Source organism: Prinia subflava, chromosome 1 (genome assembly GCF_021018805.1).
Source record: "Prinia subflava isolate CZ2003 ecotype Zambia chromosome 1, Cam_Psub_1.2, whole genome shotgun sequence".
NCBI lineage: Eukaryota > Metazoa > Chordata > Aves > Passeriformes > Cisticolidae > Prinia > Prinia subflava.
In genome coordinates, this window is record NC_086247.1 from 34,739,519 (window position 1) to 34,752,387 (window position 12,869).

The window sequence follows — 12,869 nt, forward strand, 5'->3', positions numbered from 1 at the left end:
AGGGCCGGCGGGGCGCGCGGGCCGGGAGCTGAGGGCAAGAGCGGGGCCGGGAGCTGAGGGCAGAGCGGGGCCGGGAGCTGAGGGCAGAGCGGGGCCGGGCAGGGGCGCTGCCTCCCGGGAGGGCGCCTGGAGCGGATCCCGGCCCGTGCTCGCCACCGGAGCCGCCTTCCCACCGGCCGTGCTGGGGGGCGGCTGGTGGCGGGGCCACGGGACGGGGAGGGCGGTGTGAAATCGCACGGCTGTAGGCAGGAGCGAGCTGGGGGACCGAGGGAGAGAGACCTGCCCGGCTTTCCCTCGCTTATTCTGCTGGGTTTGCAAGAAGGTCTGAGAAGGGGCTCTGAAAGGTGTTTTTATGTAAAAAGCAAGAAACTCACAGTAGAAAAACAGGCAACGCACAATGTCCTTTCAGCTCTCCTTCATCCCCACCTTTTAAAATGAAAGTTAAAAGCAAATCCTGTATGGATAAAGGAAAGCTACTGAGCTTCAGATTTGTTTATTAAGAAAGGCAGTTTCTTCTGCCTTTACAGCCTCGATCTTGGCTTTTCTTCCGTTTCTCCTAAGTGTAATGCTGGCAGGGAGGATTCCCTGCGAGGTTTAGCACTGGATGCTTTTTTCTGTCTCCTCAGTTGTTCTGATACACTGATGTGGGGCTTTTGTGGATAAGCTGCAATACATAATATACATTGGTATATATGTACTGGCTAAATAGGTGACCTTTCTATTCTGAGTCATTAAGTTATATTTGTTAGGGTATCTTTATCCCCAGATCGTTTATGCCTCCCGTTCAGTATTGGCCACTTGCCTTCTTCCCTCTCCCCCATTACATCATTTATAACCTCACGTATATAGCCGGAGTTTGGGAAAAAAAGTTTCTATTGTTGTGAGAACCTCTATAATATGCCTTAGTGAGAAAAACTCACAGTTCTTGGCTGTGCAGAACATGCAGTCGTGTGCATGACTTAAGTGCTGTGCCGATATATAAAGGGTCCTGTAGCTTAAAACCACGTCTCACAGCTGTAAAAGCCTGTTGTGGAGTCCTGTACTTTCTAATTTATAATCAGATTGTGAGCTTCCATGAACTAGCTACTAGGTGTGAGAATTGTGCCTGCTGTGGGCATTATGCTCTTACTTCTGTATGAAAATGACAACTACTAGGAGATAATATTCTTAAGCAAGCTGAATCAACAAATCAAATAGAAAAAATATTTAAAATGTTTATTAATACACCAAAAACTTGATAAAATATCAGCAATCAAAGCGGTAGGTTTTTATATGCAACATAGTAGCATTGTAAATGAAAAGGGCATTGGTGAGGATATGTAAGATTTGAAGTACACATGTAAGCTTTGTTGAAGATCTGGGATACAAGCAGTATAACATTTCCTTTTTTGTTTTTAAGGCATTCTATAATACTACTTAGAAGAGCACGTGGAATACATTATTAAAAGAAGCAGTAGAGCAGCTTGACTTATTACAGAACCATGGTTCGACTAACAGTGGACCTAATTGCTAAATATGCCAGTCGCAAGAACCGTACTCAAGAGGACTTTGGAAAATACGTGCAAAAAGTTACTCATCTGAATTTTTCAGCTCAAAATATAGATTCAATTGTAAGATTTATTTTTTAAACTGGCTACTCTAATGTTTTGTAGTTACTGATATGATGAGGTGTTCATTTGCTGGAGAGACAAGGAAAGCCAAGTTTTACAAATTTGTTAACTCACAGCACAATCTTTTCAATCTATCTGTGATTTATTCCTTAAATTTCAGAGGAAGTCTGAGAAAGGAAAGGAGAGTTCAGGAACAGGAAATAACCCCAGTGATGTTAACAAATTTGGACTGGTATAGTGGCTTTTTCAAATTAGCCAGGTTAAAAATATACTTCTTTTTTTTTTTTAATTGCTCCCTGGAGCTTACTCATTTAAAAAATAATCCATGAGCTTTTCATTTTCAAAGACTAAACCTGCAAACTTAACCCAGTCCTCCTTCCTCTGAGTTTAATAATAGGAAATGTATACAGGTTTCAATAAGTTGTGAGTTAATTCAGATCCCCTCAAGATAACTGAGTAAATTTTGAAACTGCTGGGCCCTGAACAATTGCATTGTTGACTGTGGTGAGTTTCTGCTTTAAAAGGGTGATTTCAGGCAAGAAGAAATCGCTGGTTCTGTGTGAACAGATCCCTGACAGCAAATGGGTTTATTCAGCCCGCTCCTAGAAACGTGCTCAGCCACAGGGAGTTACTAATGGGATCACTGCCACAGCAAAGTTTTACAGAAACCTTCATGAGGAGTGGCCTTTCAGTTGTTTCATAGGAATATGTTCAAAGAAACTCAACATTTGAGTGAAAACTTGAGTTCAGAAATATATTAAAATAGACTGAAGTGCGAAGTTTTGTATAAATCAATAATTCTTTGGCAAGAACTGCTTTCTGGTTACATCAGTGCAGTTTAATGGAGACAACTACACTGAAAACTGCTTTTCTGAAATCCATGTGAAGAAGGCAGGGAATGAAGGAATACACCACTGGATGTGGTGTATTTGCTGGTGATACCTGTAGTCCTCAGATGCTGTATGGAAAAATAGTAATGACCAATTCCAATCTTTCATCTGTAGATAACTGACAATATATAAGACCTCTGTTTTTCTAGGAGAAATAGTTTTAAGAAATGTTTGCTAAAGGTAAAAATTTATAAATCATGCATCAAAACTTAAAGAATAATCAACAACTTCCAGAAGCAGGCAGTGAATGAACATTAAGTAATATGTCATTGTTTATTTCAGGATGACCTCCCTTTCTGTAAAAATCTGGAATTTCTATATTTATTTGATAACCAAATCAGCCAAATCCAGAACTTGGACTTTGCTTCAAATGTAAGGCACCTTTATCTTCAGAACAATCGTATTTCAAGTATAGAAAATCTCTCATCACTGAAAAAACTTGAAAAACTGTAAGTTGAAAATAATATATTTATTTTACTAGTAAAAAGTATAGTTATGACACTTTAATAAATTTCTAAATTATGTAGCCATTGAGGTCCTTCCAGGTGTTAAATTCTGCTTTTCAAATAAAAGTAATTGCTTATTAGTTTTGATGAGCTATTCTGTCATAAAAGTAACGACATATCATCTTGGCATATAGATTTGCATTTAAATGATTATGTTTTTTCAGTTTAGTAATAATAATATTAATGATACTAATAACAGCAGTAGATTAAACTACAAAAAACTGCTTGAATCAGTTGAGTGTATATTCTACTAGTATGCTAGGTTATTTACTTTTTCTATCATAATTTCCAAGTATTATTCAATAATGCTTGAAAAATATTTTTCTTCAATATATTGAAGCCTTGTCTTTGCTCTTACTTTCAAAGGATATTAAATCTATTTTATATTCTATTCTGTAGGTATTTAGGAAGCAACTATATCACTATAGTAGAGGGTTTGGATAAAGTAGAACTAAGGGAGCTACATATCGAAAATCAGCATCTCCCTGTTGGCAAAAAGCTTGTGTTTGATCCAGTGTCTCTTAATGCCCTGGCAGTAAGTACATTTTGAGAATTTCAATGAGCCAATTATCAGGAGATCAGTGTTTTTAGGAGAAATGATTAGGAGTTGATCACTCTGTTTTCCTCCTTTGCCAATTGGTGGCATTATTTCAAATTCTACCAAGAGACTCCCACTCTAATTCTTTTATAAGGAGTCCAGCAAATTCTTCTTCATCTTTTTTTCATTATGAAGGATGAAAATGAGAATAAAGAGAAAGAGGAATAAGGAAGTGCGTGGATGCCCTATACCAGCAGAATGTGAATAAACTGAAAAGGGAGTTGGAATTTATTGCTCTTAGTTTTCTTAGTCTGTTTCATTTGTAGTGAATTAGTTTGTTGATATTTCAGTGATTTAATTGGCATCGTTGTTTATTTATTACCTTTTGTATTTCTGTAGAAAAATAGAATGGAAAAAAGGGGTAAAATCCAGCTTTTTTCCCTGGATATTTAGAACAACACAATCAAAAGCATTCAGTTTTAGTTCTGCAGTTCTTCTATGTTGTGTTATGTGAAGAGTTCAGGAAATCTTTTTGAAGTTGTCTTCCAACATGTTAATTGCTCAGAAAACATAGAACATACAGTTGAAGAGGTTAAAAAGTAGGCTTTATCTTCTAAAGGATGTGGTTCTGTACTATAAAACTTCCTCTTGCTTTATCTCCCATAGTGTAGTCAGGGCCTGATGAGCCTTTTTTTTGTGTGAAGATGAAAAACTCACTTAAAAGTGAGTTCTTTTGTTCACATGTGTATCATAAATATTTGACCTAGCTCGATTATTTTCCTGTTTTGAGATTATGTAATCCAAGACATGTATTGCTGTTTTTCTTTAATAGAAATGAGTCATTACTGTGAGAGCATTTGTACTTTGTTCCTTCTATATTGGAGAAATTATCAAAGTAAGGGGAAGTTTTATAGCTATAATCTTCCCAGGATAATAACATATAATAAACTCTTCCATGTTATTCAGTGGTCTGGTCTAGATTTTGTTCTTTGTGGCTTTACTTAAGGCCTTTTGATGTGGGGTTTGTTTTGTTTTCTATGAAACAAATTTGCATTCTTGACAGCGTAACATCTTCACGAAGGCTAAATGTAAAAATATTCTATTTTATCCTTCAAGTGCTAAGTGGAGCCTTTTTAAGGCATCACTTTTTACTTCATCTGTTTCTGGCTCTTCTAATGGCATCAGAGATAAAAGAGACAAAAGCATGAGGCCATATAGCTCTGTGTGTACCACAGGCAAATGTTTTGATGATGGCAATGTCATGAATCTGACTGAGAAGATAAAGTTTATGAACTGTGTTTATCAGGATGATACTGGTAATTTCCATCTGCAAGGTAGATCTTGGTCAGATTTCTGAAGGGGGTTAGTTTTCCTGTTTAAACTACTGAAATAGAGATTTTCCAACTAATGCTAAGTCTTATACCTTGAATAATTCTAAACTCATTGGATTAGAGTTCTTTTTCATTTTCTAGAGATATAAACATTTTCCTTTTATGTGAAACCATATTAGTATTTCCCAAGATAAACACCTGAAACACATTTAGATTTTTATCTAGAATGTAAAGATCTCTGTTGTGTGTTACAGTACTGTTCCAGAGAAGGGATAAGGATCGGACGTATGAGTACCCAGAGGTTTGTAGGATCAAACCTGAAAGAAAGGCAGTATAGTCCAGCTAAATGAGGATATGAGGGTAGCACAATTGGGCTTCAGCTCTGCAGTTCAGATGCAGTCTTTGGGCCCACAGTATAAGAATGTGGACCTGCTGCAGCAAGTCCAGAGAGAGCTGCAGAGAGGATCAGAGGGCTGGAGCACCTCTGCTATGAAGACAGGCTGAGAGAGTTGTGGTTGTTCAGCCTGAAGAAGAAAAGGTTCCAAGGACACCTTAAATCAGCATTTCAGTACCTAAAGGGGACTTACAAGAAAGCTGGAGATGCACATTTTACAAGGGTGTGTTGTGCTAGGACATGGGGTAATGGCCTGAAGCTGAACAAGGGCAGGTTTAGATTATCTGTTAGGAAGAAATTCTCTGCTTGTGAGGTTGGTGAGACACTGGAACAGATTGCACAGAGAAATTGTGGCTGCTCCATCCCTGGCAGTGTTCAAGGCCAGGTTGGATGGGGCTCTGAACAACCTCATTGCTCATGGCAGGAGGCTGGAACTGGATGATGTTTGAGGTCCCTTTCAACCCAAACCATTCTGTGATTCTATAAAAAGGCAGTCACTTTCAATGTATGTTGCATACTTCAAAAGTAGAGTTGTAGCACTTGCAGAAGTCTGTAAAGAATGTGAACGTGTTTTAAAAATAAACAAAAATCCTGCATTTACTAAGAATGTCTGAAATAATTGAGAAACAATCTTACTTTGGTTTCACTTCAAAACCAGAATAAACTACATTTTAGGACAAGGTGGAACGCCAACATAAAACAATCTGTATGGTATGTGGAGGTGGTGTTTGCATGTTTCTTCTTCATATGTTTGTTCATCTTTTAAGATAATTTTCTGTAACAATTTACAACTTGACTCATACATGGCATGAAAAAAATGCTTCTTTTTCTGCTTTTCTCCCTTCAGAAATCTTTGTCTGTATTGAATATCAGCAATAACAACATTGATGAATTAGAAGAACTGGCAGTTTTGGAAAATCTTTCTGATCTTAAAGCATTCGACAATCAACTTAAACATATGAAGGTATTAGAGTAAATATTTGTTTTATTATGTATGGGTGTTAAGAAATTAGTCATATTCATCTTTATCACTAAATATATAAGTAAAAAGAAAGTTTATTTCTGCAGTTACTACATCTGACTTGTCAAGCATGGTGGTTTTTCCCATATAAAAATCTTACTGAGACTAAAAATGGAGAAGCATTTACCTAGGATGTCAAAATTTATATTTTTATTAATTAATACTGAAATGAATTGGCTTAAATAGTAACCCAAACCACCCTGACAAAATCTTGACTGAAATAAAATCTTACATTTCTGGTTTGCATAAACATTTTATTTCCTTAGTAAACTTAACTTTCATTGGTTAGTAATTATTAAAATGACCATTCTTATTACTTCTGAGAACACTACGTATTTTTAACAGATTGTTGAGAGAATATGGCAATTCTCTTTACTAGTGAGGAGACTGCAGTATTCTGTGTGCATAATTTCTCACTTATCTAGATTAATTTACTCTATTTGGACTCTTCATTTTTTTAGACTTTAATATTAAAAAATATTGAATGATGCCCTGCTTTTATACCACAGAACTATTAATGCTTTGTATTTCAAGTCCTGGCTGGCAGTTGTGATTGAATTTATATCAAAATACAATTCATGTAGGCTTTTGCTGAATAATTAAAATCACATTGAATATGTTGGTTACATCAAAATGGCAAAAAACTTTTTTCAAATAGGCAATCTCCCCAAAGCTTCCCCTTTTAAAAGGAATCCATTTCTAAATAAAACATATTACAGAGATTTTCATATTGGCTCTTTCTTTCTTATAAATAAAACATACTTCTTTTATGATGATCTTAAAAGAAAATTGTCATAGCCAAAGAACCAATTAATTTTAAGAATGAGGATGCCACTTTGGAGACAGCGTTTTCAGTATCTTAGAGAAAAAACCAGTATCCTCTGAAACAGAATAGGGAGAGGACAAAATAACTGCATTATTCAGTAACTGTGTATATGTTGTTTATTTTTTATTACATTTCATTATTTGATCATCAGGAAAATCAGAATTATATTTACTCAAATCAGTTAGCCCTGTAGATTTCTATGTTACATGGTCACAACTGTTCAAAAATTACAGTTAGCATTTGAGTTTGCTATCCATTACACTCAGATTAGGCTCCACTATATTTTGAAAGTGACTGTTCTGTGTGTTTTCTAAACAATCTCCAAGTTTTTCAAGTTTTGAAATATATGGAACAGAGAAGGTGTTTCTATTCATATCTTTGCAAACCTGTAAAATTAATGAACATATCAAATGTGTTTAATACACAGTGTAATGCAGGTGGATATCCAGTTTTCCAGTTACGATTATTGAGTTTCAAGGGATTACATTTTGGTAGACTCTACTTATCACTAATGTAAATTCTTAAACAAATAAAAACTAAACTATTGGAAAAAGCAGCAAGCCATGAGAAGTATTTTTTTTAAAGTCAGTTTTAGCTCCATGTAAGAGGCTTTATCTCACAGTAGACATCTAGCAGGAGATCTTATACAACCACTGACTGTTCAAAAAACTGCTGAGGGAAGTTTTGAGTATCTTTCCATTTTTTTTGCATCCCTGAATTTCATGACTGCATGGCATACACTATTCTACAGCTGTGAAAACTGCAAGGATTTTAGGGGTATACAGATCTATACACTTATATGGTTCTGCTGCCTGAATTTTCCCACATGAGCTGCCTCCATTCTCCTCCCTCTTGCCCTGCTGTTATTAAAACTCTGATGTACACCTCTTCTTCATGCTAAAAGCACTATGTCCCCTGTTCTCCCCTTCCTGCTTTCCCACCACTGCCATCAAGAACTTCCCCAGGAATGCCTGGCATTGATCTGAGGTCGTGGCAGTGCTGCATGACAGGGCAGTGTTGGGGAGCTCTGCACCCAGCTGTGCTTCCCCTGGTAGGAAGAGATGCTGTAGAGGAGCTACCTGTGTCTGAGCAGTTCTGGTGAGCTGCAGGAATAACATGTCATCTTTGTGAAAGAGGAAAACATGAAGAGCATAGGAAATGCATGAAATACAATCTTATGTAGACTTTTCTCGCTTTCATGTATTTTGTATAATTATTTTATATTTAAACATTTCTCAGTTTTTTCAGTTCGTTATGAAAACCCGTATTTCTTTGCTTTTCAAGTATGCCACTTCGATTTCACCACAGTTGAAAATTAGGACTAATAAATTCGAGCACTTAAGGTTGTGGCTAATACAGGACTTTGTTAGCATAATTAACAGACATCAAGCCATATGACCTTGTTTCACTTGACTGAGGTTTATATAATTCAGTCTGAACAGTAGACAGAAGAAAATCAAGTAGTTTTTCTGAATTCATGCAAAATAACTATGACTAGCTACCACATGCAAAAAGTATGTCTCAGGTCAGTTATCAAGAATAGAATTTATTTTAATAGAATTGGCTTTTTTTTTTGTTTGTTTTCTGTTGCTTGCTACTTCATTTATTCATCGTATTGAGGTTCTGGTTTGCTTTAGTCAGGATCACAAGGTCTTCTAGATTGCAGCATATTTGGGTTGGAATAAAGGAAATTTTTTGAAACACTATGTCTATTAAAAAAACCCCCCACAACTATTCCTTTTTACAAAAAGCCAGAATATAATTTATTTATTAAGTTCATTAGTTTTGGAAAGATTATGAGTTGTGTGAGTATTTTGATAAATAAAAAATATATATAGCTAGAACTACCTTGAAAAATCTGTATTTCCCAAATCTTTAATTTATTCAACCTCTGCCCGGTATTGATTATGACAAGAGGATATCACAAAAGATGAATTCATTCGCTTTAGAATTGAGTCAGGAACAAGAGAAAAAGTATAGATTTTCTCAAATAGATTATGACAGCTAATCAAAGTGGTGACAAATTGCTGTCTGTGGATGTAGCTGGGGCAGTTGGATCAGCCGTTTCCGATACAAACTGGAGCATACTGGTGCAATACCAATTCTGAGACGGCCACTGTTAATTGGTAAGGAAGTTCTCTGCAGCACTGCAGCTGCCAGCCCAGGCACTCGCCCTTCCCCCTGCCCACCCTCCCTGATGGAATATAATTTGCTCGTCAGTATTTTGTAGCAGACCTCAAAGTGATAGCATGACATGATCATTTATCAAACGGAGCCTGCCCAGAAGAGTGTCTGGTCCCTTTAGTACAGCTTATTGAAAGGCTGGGAAGTGAAAGCACTTTATTAGAGACAGGAAGGCAATGAACAACTAGAGCGTATCGAAAGGGTAATCATATTTCAGCACAGGATTAGTGTGCTCTTAGATAAACATACTCTGGAGTAAGCATGTTCTGGGTCATTTATCAAGTAAGTAACAGCTAACAAAAATCTACAGGACTCTGTATACATTCATCAAAGTTAAACTGTATACATTTTATTTCAGTAATAGACAACTTTGTGTTGCAAAACTGTTACTTGGAAAAATTCTTGCTAATGAAATCTAGAACACATTACAGACTTCAATGGTAGTGTCTGAATGCTTAGGTTAGGATAAATAAATATACTTGCTAAATGATTTTTCTTTTTTACTAAGTCTAGCCTAAAATATTTTGCCCCTAGATTTTGTTTGTGATTAAGTATTCACACCTAAACTGTGGGTTATCACGTTGCTATCCTGATACATGCTGATCAGGCGTTGCTAAATAACATTACGTGAATTATTAACATTTCTTCATGTGGGCTGGTCCTCAGAGTTTTTTGCATTGTTTTATCAGTCTTGATCCTAGAGAACCAGACTTCTGCTCTCTAGTTTTCTAAAAAATACATTTTTATCACTGAATAGCAATAGATGATATCACCATCATCATAGATAGACCAAAAATTACATGGTTTGGAGTATGAGACTGTGCTGCCACTTTCTTCTCTTCCATGTTATTTTTCTAAACATGTATTATATAACCCTTAGGATATTTCCAAGAGGATTTTCTACCTAAAATCTGAGGGAGATGAGCCAGCAAAAGCAGAATTCTCCCTGCTTGTGTTACCCAAGCACTTTCCTAAATTTGAAGGAGCTAAGAGATAACTACATTGCTAGAGACTTCATTGTTGGCATCAAGCTACAAAGTTTTACACACTCTGTGTTTTAGAATCTGTCACAGCATGATTAGTAGATTTTTCCAAATTATTACAGCAATAGAGCACAAATCTTCTCTGCTATTTATACCTATTGTCTTGAATCCCTCCTTACACTTTTCACACATACAAGGAATGCCTGTCAAGAATGGGAGTTAAATGAAAGTTTGGAAAGAAAGTATTTCAGAAAATAAGGTGTCTGAGTAGAAAAGACCAATCTGCTAAACTTTGCATGTTTTTAACTTGAATTTATTGTATTTAAAAGACAGAGTAGTTTCATCTAGGTCATACTGCCCCTGGGTAACCAGACAGAAACACAGATGGAGAAAGGTACATTTCACTAATTTCACTGTGTAGGCCAATACTGTAACTGACCACCCACAGTTAGGTTGGGGGGGATTACTGTTTCTCCTGTAAAATAGAGTTCTACATGTATATAAAGAGAGAGGCAGTCCACTGTGGAGTGCATGATTTTTAGCTTTTTTTTAAAGTCTGTTCTTTATCTGTATCTTCCACACACTGATACTCTAAGGACTTTGTAAGGCCTTGGGGATGCATTAACAGACATTGCATATTACATGAATTTTTTCATTCGTAGTTGCTAGGCTATGGGTGCTTATCAATGGGATTAAAGTAATAATTTTCCATAGCTGGCATTACTGTATCCTTAAAAATGCAGCATCTTCCAAACTCACCGTTTCTTCTGTGCAATTTTGATACATTTAGTGAATGCTGTGGACCACTCTGTTTGAAAATGTATATTATTAATGTGCATATTGATACATGTGAATGGTCTCATTGAAGTTATTTCTGTGTGCAGGATTTGGGCCTGGCTGAACAAATCACATTACTGTTGAATTTTACTCTGGAGAGGGAAACATAATCACCAAGCTATGTTGTTTCAATTGCAGGATTTGGAGGTTGTATTGAAAAAATGGACAAAGCTACGCAGAATAGATCTTACAGGAAACCCCATCTGCAAAAACCCAAAGTACAAGGACAGGATTATAGTGCAGTCACTGACTTTAGGTAAAAAATTACATCAGTAGCCCACCCATAACCCCCACTCTTTTAGGAAACAACTGAAAAATTAATTGTTCTTGAGTAGCACTATGCATGTAAACACAGTTACTGCTAGAGATATTTATGTCAAATCCTGAATTTTTAATTTATGTAGAAAGCTAAAACTGCTTTAGTAATCAGCTTCACAAGCCGTCTTATTTGGTTTTTGGTACTAGTAGTAGTAATCATTTGTTTTATAATAGATGATTGATGAGATGGTCAGAAGACAATGTTTTGTGTTCATATTCCAGATGTTGTGGAACTGATTTTCAAAGATCAGTTTCATCTATTCCCCTATCAGTCTGTAGTAGTTGCTAAAGTGTTTTTGTTGTACAGTACTAGTTGTGCAGATCCCACCTTACTGTGTTTGAATTTGTCATGTAACATTCATCCTTGAACTTATAAGCAGTTCACACTTACGCTGTGAATGTATTTGTTAATCCTAACCCTTATGGTGCAGTTTATATTATTATTTTGCATTACATTTTAGCATGAAAGGAAGAAACTGATTCTTCTATATCTAAATATTTCTACTGTAGAAATAAGTTTAAAAATCTGCTATTTTTTAACTTTTTTGGATAAAGGTGTCAATTATTTTTAAAGTTATAATTACAGAACTTGGTTTTTCTCAGAGAACAAAATAGTGGCCATTAAGAAAAAGCCTATCTGCACAATGAAAATAACAATGCCTTAGGACAGTTCTAGTGCAACCTAAATTTGTGGCCACGTGAGGTGTTTCATTCGGGCTGACTCAAAAATGCTGATGCAACCAATGAATCACAGACCCTAAGGTTTCTGGCACCTAACTGAGTCAAGTTAACCTGAGAGAGGCAAATCTGTGGCGCTGTCTTCATGATCAGCAGAATTCCTTGATTGCTAAGACAAGCAGTTCCCCTCTCAACCTGGATTTCTGCATCCACCTCTACCCTGTGTAAGAGCATAATTTTTCTGCACAGCTTTACAGAAAGTCTTACATGTTAACCAAATGTGAAATATGTATAGTTCCCTTGAAAGTTATAAAAACTGTAGGTTTGGTTTTGGTTGGGTTTTTTTTTTTTTTTTTTTTTTTTTTTTTTTGTAATTAAGACGTTAACTCACTCTTGCAGCTTCAATATGAGTATCAATCTTTATTGGATATATTTTCTTTACCAAAATACAAGAAAAAGAAAAAAAGACTTGAAGAGAATGAATATAGAGCCAATACACATTACATACAACTTTGTAGAGCCCTTTAGTTCACTGTTTCACAGAAAATGTTCTCTTTTGCAGAATACCTCGATGGGAAAGAAATTAAAGAAATGGAAAGACGTTTTTTATTAAATTGGAAAGCCTCTAGAGCTGCCAGGATAAAAAACAATGAAAGAATGGCAGATGAACATGCAGCCTGTGTACAATTTTGTAAGCAAACTAATCAATTACTTCATGCTTATTTAAAACTTAGAGACATCATAAAATTACAG

The 12,869-nt window shown here is 36.1% G+C and overlaps 1 protein-coding gene across 3 annotated transcripts in view; it reads left to right on the forward strand.

Moving 5' to 3' along the window:
- Window positions 1-12,869, forward strand: part of PPP1R42 (protein phosphatase 1 regulatory subunit 42) — a 22,558-nt gene continuing 9,689 nt past the window's right edge. Inside the window, exons 1-7 of one of the 3 annotated variants that reach the window (XM_063393019.1) lie at window positions 6-322; window positions 1,400-1,610; window positions 2,783-2,949; window positions 3,406-3,541; window positions 6,117-6,233; window positions 11,259-11,376; window positions 12,679-12,807. In XM_063393019.1, coding sequence (XP_063249089.1) covers window positions 1,482-1,610; window positions 2,783-2,949; window positions 3,406-3,541; window positions 6,117-6,233; window positions 11,259-11,376; window positions 12,679-12,807 — 796 coding nt within the window. In that variant the 5' untranslated portion in view covers window positions 6-322; window positions 1,400-1,481. Of the gene's footprint in view, window positions 1,611-2,782; window positions 2,950-3,405; window positions 3,542-6,116; window positions 6,234-11,258; window positions 11,377-12,678; window positions 12,808-12,869 lie in introns of all 3 variants that reach the window. The other 2 variants (XM_063393028.1, XM_063393012.1) reach the window with 2 other exon arrangements.